We start from the raw sequence: 27,607 nt of genomic DNA, 5'->3' as shown, positions 1-27,607 counted from the left end.
TCTGCGTATCACTTTCGGTTCCTGAAAGAAGCGTCAGGCTCGTTCAGTTTCCTGCTTGTGTCCGTGCAGTTTCGGAGGCAGAGCAGAGGGATGTCCCGGGTGGCACTGGACGCCCCTGACATCTGATTGGCCACCCCGGGTGTCAAGTCAAAATTGAATTCGACATACTGATAGTTTGATGCTGAGTGAAATTTCATTAAACCTCTTGTTGAAAAAAGTATCTTTTTGACTTGCGACCGCTGCGTGCCGTGCTATTTTAAGATTGTTCGTCACACGAAAAGCGCAGATCTGTTCAAAATTCTGCAGCGCCAGAGTGCTCTCACAGTTTCCCATTAAAGGTGCTCTAAGCGATGTCATGTGTTTTTTAGGCCAAAACATTTTTTGTCACATACAGCAAACATCTCCTCACTATCCGCTGGCTGCCTGCATGTCCCCTGAACACACTGTAAAGAAACGCGATCTCTGTAGACAGCCCATGCTTCACAAACAGCACCAAAAACAAACTGCAGCGACCCGCTCCCCAAAACATAACAAACTGTTCCAGCCAATGACCGACAAGAAGGGTTTGGGGGTGTGGTTTGGGGGGTTAGTGTGCGGATGAGGAGGAGGGAGGGTCTAGCTAGCCTCCGTTTTGTTTGACAATAGTTCGAACGTCAACAAGAAGTGACGTCACCCAGGATCGCTTAGAGAACCTTTAAGTTACATTGTAGGCTATTTGTACCAAAATGGTGATTATCCGTTTAATTACATACAAGAAAATGTGAGGGTACGCTGCAGATTAGTAGCTACTGCAAACGGCGCCATCTGCGAGACACCCTTTTTTGTCAATTTTGACAATGCATGGTTGTGGGAATGTGATGTGGCTTAGTGCGATCATCAAATCGCTGTTGCAATAATAAATATAGTCTGACGCGCAGCATGTTTCAGCACTGTGTTCAATTCACAGTAAATGCTCGGTGTGTTTGAGTCGCGATTTGCATTTGGGAACACAACATGCGCAAATCATCTTCCCAAATTCGCAATGAGAATCGTTTAGAAATCTGTTGTCAACAGAGAATAGCTCAATGGTTTAACGTTTGAAAGCAGAGAAAATAAACTTTAAATGTTAGTATTGTAATTTTACTGATGTTCTGTAAAGTAAAATAATAAAAAATAATAATGATAATAATTATTGTTATTATTATCATTAATAATGGTAATAATAATAATAGTTTCTAGTTTTATTATAACATATATTGTTATTAAATATTACTATTATTAAATTCTCTATTTTTTATTTTACAGTAAAATGTTGTAGTTGTAAGATATTTATTTATTAATTTAATACAATCATATGTTTAATAGTAATTGTGTAGGAGGTCAGTTTTTTCTTCTTTCTTTTTTTATGCAATAAGAAAATAAGACAAACATAGCTCATCTGACTAAACTTCAGCAAAACTATGATGCGGGACGAAGGCAGGACCTCACAAATGCAACTCTTTGTTATTGCAAATGTCCTTTAATCACGATGTGCCTGCAAGGCCTGGGTCCTTATCAAGTTTTCATGGAAGTTTTATGGGTGCGTGGAATACCGTGGAGTAAAAAAAACATGAACACTCTGGAGAGCTGCTTTATAGTAGAAAATTCTGTTCTACACAATTCAATTCAATTCAAATTTATTTGTATAGCGCTTTTCACAATACATATTGTTTCAAAGCAGCTTTACAGAAAGTGCATTTCAGAAATGTACATAGAAAATACAGTTAGTTAATCATGTATTAATTTAGGGCATAACATATCGCTGGCGTTGAGTCGTCTCTTCACAGGCGTCGAGTCATCTCATCTCAGGTGTTGGGGCATCTGAAGTCTCCGTGAGAGACTGGATACAAACTGGAGCTGACAAACGCTATTTACCTGCCCAGATAGCATGTATAATCGGCCCGAGCTCGGCTGCCCCGCGGCGCCTGCGGCTCAGACTCGGCATCGGCGTGTGTTAACCGGGCCGAGTGTGGCCCGCAGCTCGCTCTGGCACATGCATTTTTGTTACGGCTGTAAAGCACTGGGCCGATTCATGTTCACCATAACTGGTAACCCGGCTCTGCCTGTATGATCTGGACCATAGCAAAAATATTTAGTTGTCATGAAGATCATTCTTTACTTTATGTTTTTTTTTTTTTTTTTTTTTTTTGAGAAAATTTTACTTCTTTTTTTTTTTTTTTTTTTTTTTTTTTTTGAAATAAAATTTCAAACATACAATCATCACAGTACGTAAACAAATATTATACAACAAACAATAGATAAATACAAGAATAAAATTAATACAAAAAATAAAAAAATAAATTAAATAGACAGGCTTACAATCTTATTTATAAAAATAAAAAGATTTTTCTATTTTCAACTGAAAAATTTTGAATATATTTCAGTAATTGACATAGCTTTCTTATTTTTAACCCATTTAAGAGACTCAAAATATATATCAGTTTCAATTTGGAAAAGTTTAAAACATGGCCTTGACTTGGAAAATTTAGCTTTATGAATATGGAACTTGCCCAATAAAATAAAAAGATTTACAATATTACATAAAGTTCTATCTCTACAATCAAAATATGTAATAATCTGTTTCCCTTCAAGCGTTATTGTATTCTTTGTTTTAAATGTCACATAATTTTCAACATTTTTCCAAAATGTAATGCAAAATGAACAACCATAAAAAAGATGAGTTAACGATTCTTGTTCTGTCTTACAAAAACTACAAAGATTATCAACAGGTTTAAATTTTGAAATAAACAAATTTGTGGGATATATATTGTGTAATATTTTCAAATGTAATTCCCTAACTTTGTTTGTGATACAAAATCTAAAAGGAACAAGCCACGCTCTATGCCAATTAATCTCAGAAAAGTGCGAATTCCAGAAAAATTTCCCACGAGGTGTTATTTTCTTTAAATTTAGAAAGCATTTTCTGATATGCTTATTTGTACAATTGCTACTCATAACATCCATACCGTTTATATAAAGAGTCAAATTAATACCAGGAACTTCGTTTTGTTTATTATAACTTTTCATTAATTCTAATATACCATTAGGTATAGACTTGAAAACTAAGTTATATTCTTTGAAAGTTATTGGGAATGCCTTTTCCCTGAGAAAAGATTCATAGTTAAGTAATTGGTTATTACCATCAAAAAGGTCTTTTAAAAAAATGATATCTCTATCGATCCATTTCTGCAAATAGAGTGACTTGTTCCCTCTAGTGATGCATTCATTATTCCAAACGATGGACTTATGTGGAGAGAAGTTGTGAGAATGACACAGCTTCCAGGCCAAAAGTGCTTGTTGATAAAAATGGGATAGTTTTAGCGGCAATCTTGTAATATTATAGTCACATTTTAATAAAAATTTTAGGCCTCCTACACTATAAAAAATGTTGTTGGGGATAAAGTACCATAAGGACTCAGGTGCTCTTAAACATTCCTTCAACCATTTCACCTTAAAGGTATAATTTAAGTCACAAAAGTCCAAAAGTTCAAATCCACCTTCATCCTTAGAACCAGAGAGCACCGCTTTTTTTAAATGATGGTGTCTGTTTTTCCACACAAAATTTGTAAATATGGTATTTATATCTTTACATATTGAGTCATGAACATTAAGAGAGAGAGCAGGATAGACAAATCTTGAAATTCCTTCTGCTTTAGTCAAAAGAATCCTTCCTAAAATTGAAATATCTCTTTGAAGCCATAAATTTAGAATTGTTTTAGTTTTCTTCAATTTAGGTGAAAAATTTAGTTGTTGACGTTCCTTGTGATCCTTACAGATATGAATACCTAAATATTTTACACATTTCTTAACAGGTAAGTTAAACATTTTTTCCTCATCAGTCTGGTACAGGCATAAGATTTCACATTTAGATTTGTTAAGCTTTAAACCTGAAGCAGCCGAGAATTGGTCAATGAGAGTTATAGCATTATCAATCTGATGTTTGTCACTCAAAAAGAGAGCTGTATCATCCGCTAGTTGAGTTACTCTGATTTCCTTACCAAAAATAGACAATCCTTTAATAATAGGACTATGTTTAATATGTAATGACAATAATTCAACCACCAGCAGGAACAAAAACGGAGAAATAGGGCAGCCCTGGCGAACTGATCTCAGTACAGGAAATCTTTTTGTGGTGTTTGGATATAATATTACAGAACTATCAATATTTTTATAAAGCATTTTAACTATAGATATAAATTTTTGTCCAAAATCAAAAATCTGAAGTGCATTAAATAAAAAATAATGTTCTACCGTATCAAATGCTTTATAAAAATCAAGAAATACTATCAGTGCATCAGTATTGATGTTATCAGAATAATCCATTAGGTCGAGAACAAGTCTTATATTGGAGCTAATGTGACGGTTAGACATAAAACCTGTTTGTGTTTCACTTATTATCTCATGAAGACCTCTTTTTAACCGTTTAGCAAAAATTAACGATAAAATTTTGTAGTCAATATTTAAGAGTGTAATAGGTCTCCAATTTTCTATCATTAAATGATCTTTATCAGGTTTAGGGAGAAGACATATTAAACCTTGCTTCATACTCGTAGACATTTCCTCTTTTAGGATACATTCTTTAAATAAATCAAATAGAGGATTTTCAATAATTTCCCAAAAATGCAAATAAAATTCGACTGAAAGCCCATCATTTTACTTTATGTATTTTAAACATGCATGCGCGCTAGGTGACATCACTCGCACAGCAGTCATGGTGATCGCAGTCGCGGCATTGGCTGAGTAGTGGCAACCGCAATTAGGCAAAGTCACATCATTTTATTGCCTATTTCAAATATTTACCACCATTGACAGCGGTCGACGGCTGTAAACTCTGGGCGCTAGGTCGGCTCAGACCCGTTTACCAGTATGAAGCCGATTTCAACAGTTACTGCAGCAAGCGCCAGCACGCATGCTCAGCTCATCACTGGAGTGACGTGTGCACAACTTTGGGTGAAATAAAACTCCACGCCTGACTTGGAATCATCCCTTCTCGATTCTGCGCCATTACGGTGAACTTGAGGTAAGTCTTGTGTTCAATTTCAAGCATCAACATTTCACGCCGAGCATAGGTTCAATCGAGTTCCCTTAACTTCTTTTATTAACTCTACATTTCGAACAGTTGCTGATTAAATGTTGATTATTATCGATCCGTTTAAACTTTGTTCGTGGTCCTTTGACATGCTTCCCTCCAGATAAAACGAAAAGAAAGAATTCATAATTCAGTTAAGAATTATTAATTAGGACAATAATTGTTTATCATGTCTGAGTAGTGCAAGTTAGGTTAATATGAAAGTGGCTCTGATTTTTATGGCGCGAACGAAGCTAACATTGACTAACGTTAGCTGGGCTGTTAGCTCTTCTTTGGAGCCAGAATTAGTACATTAGACGCCATTTTTATTGAATGCAATTTACGTGAATAATATTTACGAGCACAGTCTTTGATCTGTGGAAGAAAATAAAGTGGAACAAAATTTTAGCTGGATTAAGGCCCACCGCACAGACTGGCAACAAACATTGTCAAAAAGTATACACATTTTGATCCTGTAAGAAAATGTTTATTTTACTTATGTAAATTGTAATAGAGGAATGATGTGAGACTTTGGTATAAGTCATGATGAAAGCTGGGTCATTGTCTGTTGCTGAGTGAGATCGGGACTCTTATTATGAAAATGAACTGAGGACTCTTATAGAGGAGCAGTATTGCGCCGGCGCCCTCGCAGTATGATTACTCTGACACGTTTGCTCCTGTTTTTACAGGTATGATAACAACTTAATATGCAGACGAGTCCTGTAATTCCGATGTATGTTCATGCTGCAAATATTTTGTGTATTAATGTTCTGGGTTGTGAAGATATTGAATATGTGCAGACCGTCCGCCATTTTGTGAACGCTGTGACATGACGTGGTCGTGCGGCCTGTAACAGATGCACTTTCGACATTTAACAATATCGAGAAGAAAGTCGTGTCTGAAAGCTGCAATCTTTTACTTGTATTGGTTAAAATGAATGGGCAATATCTCGTGTTTTTCCGTGGGTGCTCGAATTTGTCGGTGGCTGTTGGCTTATTTTTCATAACATGTTTACTGGCGTTTGTCTGTGCGGTGTGAATTGGCCTAACGTTATAGGCCTAGTTGTAGTTTTATGGTGCAAACTGAAGTAACGTATGCACTATAGTAACATTTAACCTGTCCTTCCAGAAAAATGTAGAGTTTTTTTTGTGATTTGTTGCGGGCAAAAATCCTTAATTATGCGGCACGTTTTCTTAAAAAATGCGACGGAATATGTGGAATATTTATGCAATTGTATGCGATGAAAAAAAAGTGATTCCCCAAACACCCTGTTCTCACTTAATCTCCCTTAATGTAAAGAGTAATTTCTTATTGCTTCCTATGCTAAGCAAGCATACTACATCACAGAAAGTGCTGGGAATATTTATTTCAGTTTTTAGTTTTATTTCAGACCTTAATAAACACATGGCTCAAACTTACAAAACATTGATGAATCAAACATGTTCTGTAGCTTTACAAAAGGAATATGCTAACGTTACAACTTCTATAAAAATGAATAAATATATATATATATATATATATATATATATATATATATATATATATATATATATATATATATAAAAAAGTTTGCTTTCTGTTTTACAGAGTTAGCTATACAAAACAGACATCTGTTAAAATAAGTGCTTCCAATGCACAACGTGCAATATCTTATTGTAAGGTAAATTTACATGTCTTGTAACATATTTGTGGCTTTTTTATTTTAGAACACCCCACAAGTACATGACACACAGAACAGGTCTTCTCGAGAGGCTGTGCCTACAGGTAGGAATTCTACAAAGTGATCTTTCTCGGTTTACTCTGACATATCTACATATAATGTTTTGCTACTAATCTGCTATGCCTGCTTTTTCTTGTCTTACAGCAATTGCCAAGGAGATCCTCATTCAGCTCGATTCTATCAGAGCAGCAGTTGGTCATCCTGGAGCATTTCCAAAAAATCTCCAGCAGTCAAGCAGTTCCAGACTTCACGCCAGACCCAACACATTTTGGGCTCCCGCCACTTTCAACTATTGAGGAGCTACAATGTTTGGAGGAGACATTAAAGAATCCAGAGGAGAGGAAAAATCTGGTGAGTTAATTTATACATTAATCAGATCATTCCTAAAAGTCAGTCCCCACTCTCACTCATGCTATATTCCTTAAATAACTAACAGGGTTCTCGCGGGGCCTTAAAAAGCCTTAAAAGCATTGAATTTATTAATTTGGAAATAATACCTTAAAAAGACTTTAAAAGGTCTTGAATTTTGATGTTTGTTTCTTAAAAATTGTGCTGTATGTTAGGGCTGGGCGATATGGAGCAAAAAAATATATCGATATATTTTGCTAAATCTCGATATTCGATATATATCTCGATATCTTTACAGGAAAATGGATGTGAATACAACTCAAAATATAGGCCTACAATCAATAGAAAATTAATTTTCCATAACAGAATGTAACCAAATGAGAAAAATGAAACACAGGGCCTGAATTTCGTCATCATTATTAATCACGTGATTCATATACAGAAACTGAATAAAGTAATCAAATGGAAAATAACACTTGAGTAGTATTTTAGTCCTGAATAAATTAAATACATAGGTTATTAATCCTGATTCCTTTAACTTAAAGCTATCTTTTGTTGTATTGACAACAAAATGAATGACACACATATGGCTGCCGTCACTTTAAGAGCTAGTGCACGGATCCTGTGTTCATTATACTGGCATGCGTTTTATGCTTATTAAAGACAAAACCGACTATGTTTAGAGTATACTCACGACGACCGAAATTGACAATTGTGCGTGTTGAAGCAATATAATCCGTGAAAAATAACTTTTGTTACTGGCCAGCTGTTCTTAAGGCGGATTTTCTATGAGTGTGCGCATAGAAAATAATCTCTCAGAGAGCGCGCGAGCACTGATTAGTTTAAAATCGCTTGAATGTTTAAACGGGTAAGACTTAAAAAGACGTGCAAATGGTAAACTTCAGGCAAGATGCACTGCTGGGCCGATTGTGCGAGTGAATATCCATCATGTCCCGACTCCTAAACGCGAGTGTGTGTTATGGCCGCAGCTCTTGATGCTTGCCTTGCACAACACATTATGAGAGAAGAGAAAGAAGACGCGGCACCGCTGAACACTCACGCTGTTTGTGAAATTGCGTCTGGCAGATAGTTCTTAAAAGAATGATTTGATTTTATAATCTGTGTGGATTACGATTGCGGGAATTTCCCGCATTATAAATGGGAGACCTGCGGGAATGATTAGAATTATGCGCAATACCCGCGCCGAAATTCGAGCCCTGGAAAAAGTTTAAAACAAGACGTTTGTAGTAGCCTTCTGATTACTGGAGTCCATTAATCGAACTTCCATGCCTCTTATATAGTAATTATATGTTGTAGTATGTAGGCTACCAATTTACTAATGCAATTAATGCTCACACTCCGTTTCTCTCGTGCTCTGTCGCTCGCGCACAGACACACTCGGAGTTCTGTAGCCTCCGGGCTGGTTGCGGATGAGACAATTGTTGAATGAGACAACACGCGAGGTGAGGGGGAACAAAAGCAAGGAGGCGGGGACGAGCACAGCACAGAGAAGGCAAACAAGCAAAGTGGCGAAATCAGGATTAAATATAAACAATATATCTATATATATACGATATGTCAATCCATATCGTGTTTAAAAAATATCTCGATATATTTTAAATATCGAGATATCGCCCACCCCTACTGTATGTAACATCTCCGTATTGTATTTTTCCTCAAAAGTTTCATTTGTCAACCATCATCGTTCTCAGCCACTCCCTCTGTTCGCTGATTGGTCCTACAAAAAATTGATTTCTGGAAACCTAAGAATATACTAGGGATGGGCATTCGATTACATTTTCTTAGTCGATCGTCGGGAGAATTAACGATCGACTATCGATTAATCATTAATATTTTTATATATATTAAAATTAATTTATTTATTTAACTTTTTATAAATTAAAAATGCAATGAAAATACAAAAATGCAGCGTTTTTTTCCTCGATGAGATCTTTATTACAAGATAATCAACTTGTGGCAGTTAAACTGGACATTCGGCTAAACTTGAAATATGCGCTGCGGTGCTCTAAAAAGCAACAAAACCTGCAGCTGCGAGTTGACGTTCTCAAACAGAGACCCGATCGATTGTTCCAAAATAATAATAAAAAAAATCATGTTAAACAATAACTTAACCAAAAACATAATAATACTCAATGTAACTCAAAACTATCCAAGGCACGAAGTCGAGAAAGAGTGTGAGAGAGATTAGCCTAACAACAAATTAGGCTACATAACAAAGCCTCAAAAAAAATATCTAGTAACTCACATACAACTTCTGCACCAGTCTACTGATTTTTGTTGAGAAAGATAAGCATGTTGATGACATGGACTGGGCCTGGGGTCAGACGCGACCGCAACCTGGTGACCGTCAAGCCTCGTTTATACTTTTGCCTGGCTCTGCAGCGCGAGTCTCCGCAAATGGACGAGGCGTTTATACTCGACGCGCTCGCCTGTAACGCCGAATACCGCAATGACGTCATTTTTGCCTCGCGCACCTTCGCGCTCGTGCATGTGCGGACGCGTCGAGTGTAAACAAACTCTTCAGTCCAGCCGCCGAAAACACCCGCTCTGAGGGGACTGACGTTGCCGGGATGCACAGGTACCTCCGCGCTAACTTGACCAGCCCGGGAAACAACTTATTCCGTTCACTTTCCACCCGTCTGCAGTGGTGCAATCCAGCGGTTCATTGCTTCAAGGCTCACATTACGCAACGCAACCATATTAGTTTTATCGATAACAAATTAACATGATCGACGAAATTCTTAATGATCAATAATCGATCGTCGATTAATCATGCCCATCCCTAGAATATACAGCAGTCCCAGACGTAGTACTGAAGGAAAATGAAATTGAGCGGAAGTGCGTAGGAGGGCGCAGCCAGGCTAATTTCCCATGCCTGACAGCGCTGGTCAATGGATTGATCTCTATGAAGTGAAACATCAGATACCATATGTAATTTGAGTAAGAAAATAAAATAAATAAAAATAAGATATTGTTTGATAAGTGCTGATTGAAGTCCGTGAAATCCAAAAAAGTAGTGCTTTACGTCCTTGAAAGTCCTGGAATTTCATAATGACAGAGTCTGTACGAACCCGTCAAATATAAATCACCTTATAATGGGAAGGTTAATTTGTCATTTTTCAGATCAGGTCACATCAGGTGCTCCTAAATGTTTGACTGTGCTCCTAAACTTTTTAAATTAAAAAGAAATGTAAGTGTAGAGGAGAGCCTTGCATCCAAATTAAGTTTTGGTGGTTGCAGAGTAACATCACATGGTCATGCTGCCCTCTTCTATCTTGTGTTTTTTCAGATGCAGTCCGCCGGAATGCCCTGACCAAAGACTCTACAGAAAAGGAAATGGAGCTCCTCATCACCAGGTGGCTGCAGCCTCTGATAGGAATGGTGGCCGAAGCCAGAGGGCGAACAGGCAGACAACATAGACCTCAAAAACGCAGTCGGATTAAATGTTTTAAAGTTACAAATTTGATATTGGAAATTAGTATTTTGAACTCCTTGATTTTACATTAATGCTGTGATATTTCAATATCTGTTATTAATGTGTGTGTGCCCTTGTTTATATTACATGGGGACCAAATGTCCCCACAAGTATAGTAAAACCTGAGATCACCTACATTGTGGGGACCAGCCAGTGGTCCCCATGAGGAAAACAGCTTTTAAATCATACTAAGTAATGTTTTTTGAAAATGTAAAAATGCAGAATGTCTCCTGTGATGGGTTGGTTTAGGGGTAGGGTTAGTGTAAGGGGACAGAATATACATTTTGTACAGTATAAAAATCATTATGCCTATGGAGAGTCCCCACAAAGATAGCGAACCAGACGTGTGTGTGATGAGCTGACTTTGTTAATTTAAGTAGTGTCCTTCATTCATCAGAGGGGAGAGAAGTGTGGTCCAATAAAAAAATGCATTAAACATGAAACCTGTCTTCCTTGTGCTGTTTTATTTAAGTTTATCTTGCATAAATAACGGCTGCTCAGCTATTTTAGTATTAACCTGACATGAATGAAAAATCAATAGTTTAAATAAGCCAAAACAAGAAACGGGATTGGAGGGGAGCGTTACGTCCTCTCGCTCGGGGTTCCGCAATCGGGCCGCATTAAAACCGAGCGCTCGGCCGAGTGTTTAAGCCTTAATCGGACCGCGTTAAAACCGAGTGCTCGCAGAGCAATCGGACCTAGATTCATGCCGAGGATCGGCCGAGTGTTTTAGCCTTAATCGGGCCGCTCTCGGCCCGCACAATTTTTGCTAGCTGGGTGGGGCCTAGCGTCCCGAGATCAGCAGAAAAGCAGATGGGAAATAATTAGCATAGCTGTTGTTCATAATATTAATGCATTCGATCTGATTCAACAGTAGTATAAAAGGTAAGCATTATGTGAATGCTTGGCTAAAGAGATGCGTCTTTAATCTAGTTTTAAACTGGGACAGCGAGTCTGAGCCTCGAACAATATCAGGAAGGCTATTCCAGAGTTTAGGAGCTAAATGTGAGAACGCCCTCCCTCCTTTAGTGGACTTAGATATCCTAGGAATGACCAGAAGCCTGACTTTAGTGATCTTAAAGAACGCGATGGATTGTAGGGCGATAGAAATCTACTATAAAGAAAAGTTCAAATTCTAATAGAAAGGAATACAGACACTTTTTTTTTTCTTTTCTTTTTTTTTTTTACTGTAAAGCCTCGTACACACCGGGACGAATATCGGCTTGCGTTATTCGTTAGCGTTTTTCAACGCGTTTTTTGTGTTCACACCCAAGCGATTTTCGCTGACGATGAGCCGAGTGAACATGCAAATTCATTACCTGACATTAGATGGAACTTAATGTAAAACAGAAATACCCCGGTCCACAAAGTGGCGCTGCGCAACTACGCTTCTGACACTCGCTTGTCACTCAGAAGAAGAGAGCAAGTTTGTCGTGTTTGTCATATAGTTCTTTATTGTCGTTGGTGTCTCTTTATAAAGACACCAACAAGACCAGCAGCTCTACATTCATCTAGCCTTGCATCTTCCTCGTCTTATTTCTTCCCGGCAGAGTGTAGACGCTGTATATCTTCTTCGCCATTACGTATGTGTGCTCGGCAAGACCGTTTTGTGTTTGAGCGCCCCCAGTTTTACTGTAACTTCAGAAGCTCCAGACACGTGAGCAAAAGTGCCAATCTCATTGGTCGGATAGTTTTTGACGCGGCGCGTCAAACCAAAAAAAACGAACCAGAGTGTCACATGTCTGTCCTGTCTTGTGTTGCACATGGGTGGTTGTTATGTTGGGCCATGTGCCTCTGTCATTGTTTGATCCCTCCCGCTCGTTACCTGATTAGTGTTTGAGTTTCCCCAGCTGTTCCCTCTTGATTTGTTCCCTTTATAAGTCTCCTCATGTTTGCAGTCTTGGTCGGTTCGTTGTTATTGTCAGATGTTTCTCTGTTCCTGGTTGGTGTTCCCTGTATTCTTGACCCAGTGTTTGTTTCATGTTCATTTATTATGTTTTCCCCCTCGTGGGTTTTTGATTTGTGTTTGTTCTGTTTTTGTAAATAAACCTTCCTTGTTTTGCACTTGAGTTCTCCTTTTCCTAAGTGTGAACGTGACAGAACGAACCGACCATTTTTGAACTCAGCAGCAAGAAGGATTTTATTTATTTATTTATTTATTTTTCTCTGAAGAAGCATGAATGACATGTATATGGACGACGATGATCTGGATTGCCCGGACTACGTCATCTCCACATTTGGAGCAACCCAGTTCCGTCCTATCGGCGGGGACCGAAGGACTCGGCCCGGTAAGGAATCCGGAGGAATGAACATCTTCCAAGCGTTCGCTTTGATGGCTCATCAAAGGGAGGAGTCGGAGCGCTTGGCCAGGGTTTCTGAGACCCGTGGAGGTCACAGGAGAGATTTTCGGGGGACCCGCCAGGTAATTTTTCGTGGGACCCGGGGAGGTTGTAAAGGAGGAGGAGGTGGTCGAGAGGAGCGTCAACATCACTCTCCATCCTGGCCTCCTTACGATCCTGTACCAGTGGAGGGCAGTTCAGAGCCGGCTTCTCACCGTCATGGACGGAGGAGAGGAAATCCATCTGCCCAGCGAGAGACTGCTCACGTCCCGTCTGCCCAGCGAGAGACTGCTCACGTCCCGTCTGCCCAGCGAGAGACTGCTCACGTCCCGTCTGCCCAGCGAGAGACTGCTCACGTCCCGTCCGCCCAGCGAGAGACTGCTCACGTCCCGTCTGCCCAGCGAAGGACTGCTCACGTCCCCTCTGCCCAGCGAGAGACCGCTCATGTCCCGTCTGCACAGCGAGAGACTATTCACGTTCCGTCTACCCAGCGAAGGACTTTTCGCGTCCCGTCTGTCCAGCGAGAGACTGTCCACGTCACGTCTGCCCAGCGAGAGACTGTCCCTGAGCCGGTGCCTGTCCCTGAGCCGGTGCCTGTCCCTGAGCCGGTGCCTGTCTCAGAGCCGGTGCCTGTCCCTGAGCCGGTGCCTGTCCCTGAGCCGGTGCCTGTCCCTGAGCCGGTGCCTGTCCCTGAGCCGGTACCTGTCCCTGAACCGGTGGTTGTCCCTGAACCGGTGCCTGTCCCTGAACCGGTATCTGTCCCTGAGCCGGTGCCTGTCTCAGAGCCTGTGTCCGGCCCTGAGCTGGAAGATATGTTTGTGTCTGTATTTGTTTCTGTTATGTTGACTGTTGCTGTTTTAGTATCTGTCCCTGAGCCAGTGTCTGTCCCTGTCCCTGAGCCTGTGTCGATCCCGGAGATTGTGTTTGCCCCTGAGCCGGAATCTGTCCCTGAGCCGGAATCTATGTTTGTTTCTGTATTTGTTTCTGTTCTTATGACTGTGTCTGTGTTAATGTCTGTCCCTGAGCCAGTGTCTGTCCCTGTCCCGGAGCCTGTCCTTGACCCGGAGCCGGTGTCGGTCCCAGAGCCTGAGCCTGTGTCTATCCCAGAGTCTGAGCCTGTGCCTGTCCCAGAGCCTGAACCGAGGTCTACACCGCCCTGGCCGCCCGAGGGGTCTGCACCGCCCTGGCCACCTGAAAGGCCTGATCCGCCCTGGCCGCCCGAGGGGTCTGCTCCGCCCTGGCCACCCGAAGGGTCTTCACCGCCCTGGCCACCCGAAGGGTCTTCACCGCCCTGGCCACCCGAAGGGTCTTCACCGCCCTGGCCACCCGAAGGGTCTTCACCGCCCTGGCCACCCGAAGGGTCTTCACCGCCCTGGCCACCTGAAAGGTCTGATCCGCCCTGGCCACCTGAAAGGTCTGATCCGCCCTGGCCACCTGAAAGGTCTGATCCGCCCTGGCCACCTGAAAGGTCTGATCCGCCCTGGCCACCTGAAAGGTCTTCACCGCCCTGGCCGCCCGAGGGTTCTTCACCGCCATGGCCGCCCGAGGGTTCTTCGCCGCCCTGGCCACTCGAGGGTTCTTCGCCGCCCTGGCCGCCTGATGAACTCTGTCTCGCCCTGGCCGGTCGATGTCCCGTTCCGCCCTGGTCTGTCCCCCCTGTCCCGCCCTGGTCTGTCCCTCCCGTTCCGCCTGATGTTTCCTTCCTGCCCCGCCCTAGCCTCATGGAGCGTCTGGTAGCCGCTCCGTAGGGAGGGGGTTATGTCACATGTCTGTCCTGTCTTGTGTTGCACATGGGTGGTTGTTATGTTGGGCCATGTGCCTCTGTCATTGTTTGATCCCTCCCGCTCGTTACCTGATTAGTGTTTGAGTTTCCCCACCTGTTCCCTCTTGATTTGTTCCCTTTATAAGTCTCCTCATGTTTGCAGTCTTGGTCGGTTCGTTGTTATTGTCAGATGTTTCTCTGTTCCTGGTTGGTGTTCCCTGTATTCTTGACCCAGTGTTTGTTTCATGTTCATTTATTATGTTTTCCCCCTCGTGGGTTTTTGATTTGTGTTTGTTCTGTTTTTGTAAATAAACCTTCCTTGTTTTGCACTTGAGTTCTCCTTTTCCTAAGTGTGAACGTGACACAGAGGCGTTTTTTGAAAAATGACGCTTTTACGCGTGACGTTTTACACGTCGGTGTGCACACTCACATAGGCGCCCTTTGTTTAGTCACGAGGCGTTAAACGTCGGCGAATAACGCGTGCGAAATTCGTCCCGGTGTGAACAGGCCTTAAGGCTAGGCCTACTTGCTTTTAAACAATCTATTGTATAAAGTGACGTGACTTTACTGGAATGCAGAATTGCAGAGCTCGTGGAAACATCCACATCACTATGATCAGATGTTTTCTTCACTACCGTTTTCTCACCGGTGTCATTTTTGTTCTTTTTCTTTTTTTTTTCTTTTTTTTAAGGAAAGTGCAGAACAGCAGCCGAGACGGCGTCACGATGCTTGCTACTGCTGCTCACGTATTTCAAACTTCTTTTTACCCCCAAAGCAAGGAACGAAAAAGAACTTTGCCGTGAGTATATCTGAGCATTAACCCTTTAGTCACTACAGCGCTTAAAGGGGTGGTTCAGAATTTTGGACATAGGGCCTCATTTCCAAGTTAGCCTTAGTGTTATTTATCAGTGGAGACAGTTTTCAAAAAAATTCATCCAGTCGTTCCAGTTGCATAGTTCGCCGGTCGCAGGCGGCCAGGGCGGAGCGGGATGAGAAGACGGCCAGGGCGGAGCAGGATGAGCAGGCGGCCAGTCGTTCGCGGGATGCTTAAAGGGGTGGTTCAGAATTTTGGACATCGGGCCTCATTTCCAAGTTAGCCTTAGTGTTATTTATCAGTGGAGACAGTTTTAAAAAAAAATCATCCAGTCGTTCCAGTTGCATAGTTCACCGGTCGCAGGCGGCCAGGGCGGAGCAGGATGAGAAGACGGCCAGGGCGGAGCAGGATGAGCAGGCGGCCAGTCGTTCGCGGGATCGCGGGATCCCCGGATCCCCCCCCCCCCCCCAAAAAATACTTGGGGAGAGTAACAAGGTCCAGAAGAGCCTCTGGGACCGGAACTAGGACAGGGACCTGCTTAGGGACAGGCTGGGCAGACGAGACAGGCTGGGCAGACGGGACGTGCTAAGGAACAGTCTCTGGCTGGGCAGACGCGACGTGCTGGCTCGGCAGGGCTGACGTGGAGCGCTGGCTCGGCAGGGCTTACTGGGACCAGCGGTGAAGGCTCTGTGCTGGACGGGACCAGCGGTGAAGGCTCGGCAGGACTGGACAGGACCAGCGGTGAAGGCTCGGCAGGGCTGGGCACAGGTTCGTAAAAAAAGTCAATTAAGTCCTTATCGTTCGGTTTCTGGACGATGACAGGAACAGGAGATATTGGTCAGGCGGTCTCGGCGGGACGAGAATCTGGCAGGATGGGCACTGCAGGGCTGGCAGGATGTATTCCAGATCGGGGATTGACGCTCTCCAGACAACGCATAACGGTCTCCCTCCAGCTGAGTCAGGTGGTGTCTGGAAGGTCGATCCGATGGTGAAAGGTGGCCCCGAGCTGGAACAAGGTACACAACCTCTTGTCGTCAAGGGTGCTGTGGATGGCAATGCGGACAAACCCCTTGACGAACGAGAGGAAGTGTTGGCTTTTCTCAGCCAGGATGGTCATTTTTACCACATCGTCCATCTTAGGGCGGTCGGTTCTTCTGTCATGGGAGGTGTATGCAGAGGAAGACGAGAAGTTGAATTTCCAATAACAGTAAACTTTACTTACAATAATAAACTCACAGGGTACAAACAGGCAGAAGATAAACACTCTGGTAAATACAACTCGTAACATAGACACCTTACATAAACAAGAACCGACAAAGACTAACTGAACAGAAGGAAACTAAATGCAGATACCAATAAACAATAATGAGGTGAGGACAGGTGACATGGATGATGATGTCGAAGAACAGGTGGGTGATTGAGGGAGTGAGTTCAGGTGTGGAGACAAGAAGGATTCTGGGAAGTGTAGTGAAGACGAAGACTGAAGGGTGCAGACGACGACTGTGACATATGGCGCTTTTCCACTGCATGGTACGGTACGGTTCGGTTCGGTACGGCACGCTTTGGCGCTTTTCCACTGCATGGTACAGTACGGCTCGGTTCGGTACGGCTCACTTATGGCGCATTTCCACTGCATGGTACGGTACGGTACGGCTCGCTTTAAATGGTACCTGGTCTGTTGAGGTTCCAAGCGTGCCGTACCGGTACTAAAATGTGACGTCAAAATACTGCAGATCACTGATTGGTCAGACAGACAAATTCGTCACTACCAGCGTCACTGTATTTGCGACACGAGACACTAACCCGCTAGATTTAAATAGCCAGCAGTAGACAACAGCCAACGCTGTAGCACCTGTTTTTAAAGTATTTGCTTGAAAAAAGAAGATGAAAACTTCAAAAAAAGAAATGGCTGAATCGTGGTCAGTGGACGAGGTGCAGACGTTCCTCTCGTTGGTTGCCGAGGAGTTGCGCAACTATAACGATCAGTCCCACCCACTGAAGCGGTACTACTGCAGTGGAAAAGCAACCGAGCTAAAGCGAACCGAGCCGTGCCGTACCGAGTCGAGTCGTATCACGCAGTGGAAAAGCGAAGCGAGCCGAACCGTTCCGCGCCGAGTCGAACTGTACCGAGCCGAACCGAGCCGTACCATGCAGTGGAAAAGCGGCAATAGTGAGAGACAGAGGTAGAGAGAGGTAGTCCCGACTGTAGTGCGCTTCTGTTCTGTGTTTACTTTTCGGCGCAGTACTACTAGCCTGAGCAAAGTAAAATTCCGCCGCTGCTGAGAAACTAGTTCCTGTAAATGTATTGCGATCATTGAGATGCAAGAATAGTTTGATATGTAACATTATTCTCTTAACAGACATTTACATCGATAGTCTGGCGTTATAATTTATTTGCTTTTGGTGTACTGTGGAGTGGGTAAAACTGTTTTTAATGGCAGGCTAGCAGTTACCGTTGACTCGCGCCAGCCTAGCACCGGCGAACTATGCAACTGGAACGGCTGGATGAAATTTTTTTTAAACTATCTCCACTGATAAATAAAACTAAGGCTAACTTGGAAATGAGGCCCGATGTCCAAAATTCTGAACCACCCCTTTAAGGTCACAGAATTCAGTTGGGTCACAGAATTATGTATAACACCTGTTAATAGAAACTGAATCAAAAGGATATATCAGCTATTTAGCAACTCAAGTGGGCAACAGAAATGAGCCCAGATGTCGATTTAGGTTTTTCTTTTTTTTTTGACTTTCTGAGTTGTGGGCATGCCAGTTAAACAACCACGGTGGAAGCAAACTACTACTAATCATAATTTAGTTTTTGAATGCTAACTGGACAAATCGTTTTAAAATAATTTGTGTGTACTTTTGAGGAAGCAGAGCTAAACATCTTGCCTACTTGTCAGTGATGAAACATGTAAATATTGTTAGAAAGAACAATATTAAATGCAATAGACTTATGGCATCGCTTTTCCATTAAGGACCTGAAGAAATTGTGCCACAATTAAAAAGCACTTGAGTTTACTATGCAGAATTTTTGCCAGAATGAAATATGATCCACTCAATCTACACCTCAAAATGTAATCAAATACAGCACTGTGTTACGCTCAGTAAATATTGAATATTTAGGATGTGTTTGAATATCCGTGGGTGAGGCTGTCATTTGGAATTTGGATTGTATTGATTGAGGTCTCTGGATGGTATAAAGGTAGCTTTTTGCAAGCAAATGTTGTTGTTGTTTTTTTTTTTGTTTTTTTTTTACCAGCTCCTGATTTATCTTTTCTTTTATGTAGGGTACGTAATAGCATTAAATTAATGAATTTTTTACTTATTTGCTCCAATGTGTTCTGATATATCGAAGAAAATTCATGCCACATTGAAATGCAATCATTACATAACACTATCTTAGGGATTTGAAAGGAAACTATTTAACTTTGTAACTGCAGCATAGGTTTATGATCTTTATGGACAATAAAACAAAAACAGACAATAAAACAAGCATTGTATACATTATGAATTTTATTTTATTTCAACTTTCAAACTCTTATTTTAAAGTGCCTTTTGAATAAAGTATGACAGTTTATAAGTAGCCAATGACATAATGTTAAATATTTTACAGGCCTATGTTAGTTAAATCTTAAAACATAAAGATACAATATATTATAATTATATTGACAATATTTTTTTCTTAATCTACTTTATACAGTCATAAATATTCACAAAGTGCCATTTCATGAAGCACACACAAGTGCATATTGCATAATTGTGTAATCATATAATTTGAGATGACTTTACTGTAAGGACAGCCTGAGTGCACAAAGGTTACTGAGGAACTCATCGTTGTCTTTATAACTCAGAGCTTTCTCATAGCAGTCAATGGCTTTATGTTTCTCTCCTTTTTCCTTATGAAGAAACCCTAGTATCCCATAAGCCTCCCCTTCCTGCGATTTTCTCAGAATCCGTTTCTCAGCGATCCTCTTCAAAATGTGGGCGCTTCTCTTCCCTTCGATTGATTTCGGGCTCAGCTTCAGACATTTCATAAAGTGTTTGATAGCTAACGGCTCACATTTGTGACAATATAGCTGGAATTCAGCATAACAAAAATTAACAACATGCAAATTATCGTTTTTCTCTTCAGCTGTTTTGAAAGTGACCTGAAACAGCTCCTCAGCCCGAGATTTGTTGAGGTTCTCTCCGTACAGCAATGCCAGTTCGCTCATTGCAGAAATGAAGGAGGTCGTCAGGCTGGTAGCCTTTTCTAAATGGTAGATGCATTGATCATGAATCTGTTGAACTCTTGACCCCTTGGTATGGTGACTTTGTTCCTGCAGAAGTTGGATTTTCTTCTGCTTATAGCAGAGAGCCAACTGATGATGTATGAATTTTGAATCGGGTGAGTGTTCAAGCGCTCGCTTCAACAGAGTGATCGACCTGTCCATAGACCCTTGATTCCTGAAGTATTTCCCAACATATCGGTTGACATGTGGGTGATCTGGAGATCTTTCTAAAGCCTTTTCTACCAAGCTTTCAGCTTCTTTGTTCTTCTTGTAAACAATCAGTCGCAAGCTTAAGAGGACCTTGAGAACGTCGTCATCTGGATTCTTGTCAATGGCCCGTCTCAGTTGCTTGACTGTGGGCGAATCCTCCGAAGTGTACTCCATACTCTTGAATTCGGTGCGATACAGAGCAATAGCATAACCAGTGTTCCACTCGCCTTCATCTGGTTCCAATTCTAAAGCCTTTCTGAAACATTCTTTGGCTCTGTTGTAATATTTCTGTGAGAATTTAAGAAAACTCCATCCCTTCTCACCAAGCACCTCTGGAACAGATGAAGTCTCTTTTGGCAATGTTTCATTTATCTTCTGAAGCTTCATCAGGTAACTTTCACACTCTTTGTAGTTCGTCATGTGGTAGTTTAACCAGGCAAGGTTTCCATAAGTTACAATCAGAGTCTTGTGAAATTCATCTCTTTGGCATTCAATATGGAGCTCCATGGATATCATGAGGTTGTTATGTGCCTCCTCGTGAAACCCCTGAAGGAATTGGACATATGCCAAAGCACTGTAAGTTCGGGCAAGTCTTTCTTTATTTGCCAGGTCCATTTTAATCTGTTCTTGCAGTCTATTGAAAACATCCTGTAGCTCTATATCATCTTTTATCAGAGCCCAGGTGAAGTGGCATTCCAGCTGGTGAAGTTTTGTTCTCAAAGTTCTGTCAGGTTCCATTCTGAAAAAAAGAAAAGATAAGCAATTCCCATATGGAACAATATTCAAAAATATATTGCTAATATAGATTTTAAAGTATATTATTTGTAGTTACTTGTATTTCCTCATGTATTTTGGCTATTTTTATTCATATATTTTTTTATTTAAATATATTTATATTCACCAAAATATTTTAAAAAGTACATTTTATCAAAATTGTATTTTTTAAATTGGAAATGTTCTTGCCCCTTGAAGTACATTTTATAATACACTTTGGCATTTGAAGGCAAAATATATTTCTATATGATCTGCTGTTTACTACAGATATGTATCATAGATTTTAAATAAATATATGGGTTACTTAAGTTATTATAGCATCAGATATGAAGTCAAAAGTCAGTCACCTTTATTTATATAGCACTTTTTACCATATTGTTTCAAAGCACCTTTACAGTGATAACAGGAAAATAATGAAACAATACGTAGCCTAAATCAATAACTTTTCTTAAAAAATATTGTAGGCCAACTGCAAAACATTTGTAATTGTAGGCATGTACTGTACTTACCTCAACATCGACGTCTGTGTGATAAATGTTTCAGAAGTCTGATGTGGATTGTGCGGGCAGGCTTTATGTCTTCTCCTAGAAATGGGAGGGTTAAACTCAGAATAGAAACTGAAACATTGGCTGAATATATTTGGAAAGAGAGAGCTAAAGGCTGCCTCAGGCGATGTGTGATACTTGCTAGTTAAATACAGGTTGGTCTAAAACATTCTCAGTCATCTGGTATCTGGTGTCATGCTTTTTCTGCATATCTAATTCTTTCATTTACTGTCATGTTCAGCTATAGATATATATGTGGCTTAACAGATATCACATCAGATAGTAACAGATAAAAGATATATATAGATGCTGTATCTTTTATTTGTTACTTTCTGATATCTGTTAAAGGCAAAATATTTTTGGATTAAAATATCCACTAAAGCAATGTTATATATTTTGTTGACTTGTGTACTTACATTATCCCAAATGTTTCCAACAATGTTTAAATCCAGAGAAATCAACTATTTTAACCAGTCTAACGGCCCGTGTCATTGCATCGCCTGTCAATGATGTCATATACACTCACCTAAAGGATTATTAGGAACACCATACTAATACTGTGTTTGACCCCCTTTCGCCTTCAGAACTGCCTTAATTCTACGTGGCATTGATTCAACAAGGTGCTGAAAGCATTCTTTAGAAATGTTGGCCCATATTGATAGGGATGCATCTTGTAGTTGATGGAGATTTGTGGGATGCACATCCAGGGCACGAAGCTCCCGTTCCACCACATCCCAAAGATGCTCTATTGGGTTGAGATCTGGTGACTGTGGGGGCCATTTTAGTACAGTGAACTCATTGTCATGTTCAAGAAACCAATTTGAAATTATTCGAGCTTTGTGACATGGTGCATTATCCTGCTGGAAGTAGCCATCAGAGGATGGGTACATGGTGGCCATAAAGGGATGGACATGGTCAGAAACAATGCTCAGGTAGGCCGTGGCATTTAAACAATGCCCAATTGGCACTAAGGGGCCTAAAGTGTGCCAAGAAAACATCCCCCACACCATTACACCACCACCAGCAGCCTGCGCAGTGGTAACAAGGCATGATGGATCCATGTTCTCATTCTGTTTATGCCAAATTCTGACTCTACCATCTGAATGTCTCAACAGAAATCGAGACTCATCACACCAGGCAACATTTTTCCAATCTTCAACTGTCCAATTTTGGTGAGCTTTTGCACATTGTAGCCTCTTTTTCCTATTTGTAGTGGAGATGAGTGGTACCCGGTGGGGTCTTCTGCTGTTGTAGCCCATCCGCCTCAAGGTTGTGCGTGTTGTGGCTTCACAAATGCTTTGCTGCATACCTCGGTTGTAACGAGTGGTTATTTCAGTCAAAGTTGCTCTTCTATCAGCTTGAATCAGTCGGCCCATTCTCCTCTGACCTCTAGCATCAACAAGGCATTTTCGCCCACAGGACTGCCGCATACTGGATGTCTTTACCTTTTCACACCATTCTTTGTAAACCCTATAAATGGTTGTGCAGGAAAATCCCAGTTACTGAGCAGATTGTGAAATACTCAGACTGGCCCGTCTGGCACCAACAACCATGCCACGCTCAAAATTGCTTAAATCACCTTTCTTTCCCATTCTGACATTCAGTTTGGAGTTCAGGAGATTGTCTTGACCAGGACCACACCCCTAAATGCATTGAAGAAACTTCCATGTGATGTTGATTAGATAATTGCATTAATGAGAAATTGAACAGGTGTTCCTAATAATCCTTTAGGTGAGTGTACATGCTACCCTTGATTTTTCGTAGAAACCATGGAAACAACAAAGACTTTAATATGTTATGCATTTTATTAGACAGGTGAGAAATGGATCCTTTTATAGACAGAAAACTATTAATTGTTATATAGTTCAACGCAGAAGTCTTATTGTTTAAATCTCTTTGTTTTCTTGATTTTCCGCAAGTAACATGTTTGTACCATGCTTTAGAGACAACAATATTTTGTCAAGTGGCTAATATAGCATAATCAGAAAGAGCTTATTTGTAGTAACAGTAATACAGAGTTTTCTCCACCATACAATATATTTTACAATTAATTGCATTCCATTTAGCAACACAAGCCATGCAGCTTTTATTAATATGATATTCTAATATCGATCTAGCTCACTGCAATGTGCAACAAGTGTCTCATACCAGCCACAAAGCTAATGCACATGAGTCACGTTATGACAACTTTCCCCACACTCAAACGTATTTTAGATTGTTTTGACCAAGTAAAACAGCACTGCATTACCCCAAAATTGATATACGTCAGATAAAGTGACATGTATGAGTAGTAATTCAGCATTTGCAGCTGTTTCATTAGAATGAAAAAACATAATGTGAATTTAAGTGATCACAAATTGTAACAAATAAATGTGTAAAATAACAGAAAAATTACTAGCAGCTCATTACCCGGACATTATCCAGTAATTTTACGGACATATCAGATAGATAGATAGATAGATACGTTCAACTGAGAGACGACATCTCTGAGACCGTAGTCAGCAGCACAGGAGCACCACAGGGGGCAGTGCTCTACCCAGTCTTGCTCACCCTGTACACCTTACTGTAACAAAGTTCTAGTTCAATCCTTAAAGTAATTTGATAATAAAATATTATTTAATCGTAACTTTGATCATAAAATATGCCTAAACAACAAAGCAAAAAAGGAGTGGCCGAGGCTGACTGATATGCGGAATAAAAACAGCAACGTGTCTCTGGCTCTCAGCCCTGCCAACGCATTCTCATCCCAAAGCGTAATATATTGACTCTTTTGACAAAGCGTCTATATCCAACGCACATGGCACCCTTTAGCGTCAATATAACACGCTTCGGTTTTGGGTAGGTTTAGGTCTGGGGTAGTGTTAGGGTTAGACCACTAGGAGGCGCCATATATCTGCGTCTCATATGACGCTAAAGGGTGCCATGTGCGTTGGATATAGACGCTTTGTCAAAAGAGTCAATAAGTAACGCTAGGCCTGACTATTCATGCTAGTAATGCTAGGCCTAACTATTCTTGCTAGTAACGCTAGGCCTGACTATTCATGCTAGTAATGCTAGGCCTGGCTATTCATGCTAGTAATGCTAGGCCTGACTATTCATGCTACTAGTAAGGCTAGGCCTGAATATTAAAGTTACTTTATTCTTATTATAAACTATCACATTATTCATGCTGTTAAAGCTCCCTGAGGACATTGAAGATAATGCCACACCAACAAGTGACATTTCACCAGAAGGTTTCCAGCTAGCTTATATAATTGCGGAAGTTCTTAAGAACATTCCGTGCATTTCATCAATTGTGGTTTACTTTGTGTTTTAGTTTCCTGATCCCAATGTTCCAGATATGTATTTTTAGATTGTTTGATAATTTGGTTTATTTTGATGTTTGAGTGAGAAGCAGTGCTGGTCTGAGATTGGTTAGTGTTAGTAGAGTTAGTCGGGTTAGTAAGACTAAGTAATGTTTTATTTTTTTACTTTTTTGCATTTTATTTCTGCTATTTTGTACTGTTCTAGCTTATGACATTGTGTCCTGCAAATATTGTTAGCGCTTATGAATAGTGTGCAATGTTCCTCATTTGTTGCTTTGGATAAAAGCACATCTGATAAATAAATGTAAATGAATAAGTGAATATTAGTAGCCTTGTAAAAGTTGTTTTTGATAAATATATGTACACGCAAGAAATTAGTTAAAATGTCTGTGCCTTAGCACAAGTTTTTTGACAGCTCCTTAGTATGAGTAGTGTTGCTGCTGGGCAAATACTATTTTGCTTGCGTCTCCTGCTTGTCTTCAGAAGATATGAAGGCCAAAATCTCAGATGCTTCACTGACTTTCTTCTTGGCGTTGAGATTCCTCTCTGCGATCAGTCTGAGCTTCTTGCCAGCTTGTTTCCTTTCATAGGTGTTGGCTGGAATCATATATGCTGCCTTGAACTGACTGACTGCTTTGTCTTCATTCTTTTTCTTGTAGAGCAAAAACAAACCATAGCATGTGTGGCAGTGCTGCTTATCAGACTCACTGAGAGCTTTGTCATCTATCAGGCTGCTAAAGATCTTCTCTGCCTCTCCAAGTTGCCGGTTCTCACCATATGCCGCTGCTAAATCCACTTTGCCATAAATATTGCTAGGCTTCAGCTCTACAGCCTTTGAGAAGTGTTGGATACATTCAGCCACCATAGAGGCTTTTTGAGCCTCAGGAATGCGCCTCCCGGCCCTCCTCTCCTCAGACATCTGAATAAGCTGTTGTTTATGACAAAGGCCAATTTGATGGTGCAGAAAGGAGGAGTTTGGAGCAAGCTCTACTGCCCTCTTGAGGACACACAGTGATTCTTCAATGGATCCCTCGGCCCTGAAGTATTTGGCCACGTATCTGGTTACTTGTGGAACATCAGGAGACATCCTGAGGGCCTCTTTTATAAGGTGCTGGGCTTCCTGTCTTCTTGACCTCTGGAGTTTCAGAGCCAAAAGTACCATGATCTCAGTGTTTGTGGGCTCTAGGCTGAAAGCTTTTCTAAGCTGTTGGGTGACTGTTCCAGTGTCTTCTGCTTTGTTTATGCCGTCTATCCTGTAAAGCACTATTGCGTAGCCCACATTAAACAAAATGTTGTCTGGTTCTGCCTCAAGAGCCTTAGAGAAACTCTCTTTTGCTTGGTCATAGAATGTTGCTCCAAGTCTCAGAAAGCTCCAGGCTTTCTCACCATGTACTACAGGCAAGCTGCAGGAGTAATCTGATGAACCCGTTATGTCCTTGCAGATACTTTTCACTTTGTTCAAGTAATCGTCTGCATCATTTAGCCTCTGTAAGTGATAGTGCACCCATGCAAAGCTGGAGAATGTCACCAGGAACTCAGCTTCCTTTTGCTTTTCTTCCTTTAATGCCAATTCAGCCTTCTGAAGGTAGTCCAGCGCACACTCGGTTTTACCCTCCAAGTGGCTAATAAAAGCCAGAAGGTTGAAATACGTGGCATGGTACTTTTGTGGAAAAAATGTGATCCTGTCATGGAGTTTGTCTGGAAAGCTGTTCAAATCCCTTATGTCAGATTTTTCTACACCCCATGTAAAAAGACACTCCAGCTGCCTGAGCTTTGCTTCCATGTTTTCGTTGCTGGAGACATAAGAAAAATAAATAAACAATCTCTTCATAACTAAGGAATTTGTTAGGATTAACAATAGCATGTATTTTATAAGCCTAAATAACCACAGTAGGTCTACTGCTCGTACTATTTTGCAAAACTAATTTAGATATGCTAAAGATATAATGGTAACACTTTACAATAAAGTTAATTAGTTAACATTAGTAAACTACCTTAGTTAACATGAACTAGGAATGAACAATACTTCTTTAGCATTTATTAATCTTAGTAAATATTAACTTTTAACATTTACGTAATATGTTATTAATAAAATGAACTGCATTTGTTAACATTAGTAAATGCACTGTGAAGTGTGAACTAACATGTCCAAACAATGAACAGCAGTTTTTTTTTTATTAATTAACATTCACAAAGATAAATAAATACTGTAACAAATGTATTGCTCATTGTTACTTCATGTTAGTTAATATATTAACTACTAATGAACCTTATTGTAAAGTGTTACCGATATAATAACTTCGAGATATAGGCCTATATTAATCGAAGAACATAGAATTACAGTATATGTTGACATTCTGTTATTCGGTCTTTCGTCGGCGTGTTTTAGACAGGTTGACATTATTTAGCACATGCGTAGGCAATATAGAGACTTTTTTTCTTTCTTTTTTTTTTTGCAATAGATACATTTTAATTACACGTTTAGTTGATAAATGTTACAATAAGTGCTTCTCCTACCTCATTTCACGAGGATGTGCTGAATATAGACTCTTTTCTGCTGAAACTGCTAGCCTGCTGAAACGTCAAGAAAACGAAAGTAAAGAAAAGAGAGATAAGTTTCGCTTTCCTGATACGCTGTTAAAGAAGATGTGTTGTTCTAAATCACTTTTGATTTTTTTTAATATGTCATAAACCCATAATGTGTGACGGCAGCCTATTGTTCAACTATCCGGTTGTCGGTTACCTTGTTGAATGAATGAATGAATGAATGAATGAATGAATGAATGAATGAATTGTGAAGTAGCCTAGGTAAAGTATGATGCTAAACACTGTTTTAAATCTAAAATAGAAATCACTTGGATTTCATACATTTTTATTTTTCATATATTATGCTGCAAAATTTTCCCTGTGGTAATAGCGTGTGTAATTTTATCA

General features: G+C 40.7%; 2 protein-coding genes across 2 annotated transcripts; both read right to left on the bottom strand.

Annotated features, from left to right (window-relative positions):
• Positions 1–19,107: 19,107 nt before the first annotated feature.
• On the bottom strand, positions 19,108–21,437 carry ifit10 (interferon-induced protein with tetratricopeptide repeats 10). Its single transcript, XM_056253067.1, has 2 exons — positions 21,333–21,437; positions 19,108–20,788 (listed from the first exon to the last, which is right to left on the bottom strand). Exons 1-2 carry the CDS (start codon positions 21,338–21,340, stop codon positions 19,354–19,356), a joined length of 1,443 nt encoding a protein of 480 aa, XP_056109042.1. The 5' UTR covers positions 21,341–21,437; the 3' UTR covers positions 19,108–19,353.
• A 3,580-nt stretch (positions 21,438–25,017) lies between these two features.
• Positions 25,018–27,279, bottom strand: ifit9 (interferon-induced protein with tetratricopeptide repeats 9). The gene is made up of 2 exons (XM_056253071.1): positions 27,191–27,279; positions 25,018–26,466 (listed from the first exon to the last, which is right to left on the bottom strand). Exons 1-2 carry the CDS (start codon positions 27,193–27,195, stop codon positions 25,125–25,127), a joined length of 1,347 nt encoding a protein of 448 aa, XP_056109046.1. The 5' UTR covers positions 27,196–27,279; the 3' UTR covers positions 25,018–25,124.
• Between the last annotated feature and the right edge of the window lie 328 nt (positions 27,280–27,607).

The sequence above is a fragment of the Rhinichthys klamathensis genome, unplaced genomic scaffold (assembly GCF_029890125.1).
Source record: "Rhinichthys klamathensis goyatoka isolate OS25496 unplaced genomic scaffold, OSU_Roscu_1.1 h1tg000101l_1, whole genome shotgun sequence".
Taxonomy (NCBI): Eukaryota; Metazoa; Chordata; class Actinopteri; order Cypriniformes; family Leuciscidae; genus Rhinichthys; species Rhinichthys klamathensis.
The sequence above is the reverse complement of the archived record's forward strand: the minus strand, read 5'-3'. Positions and strand labels throughout refer to the sequence as shown.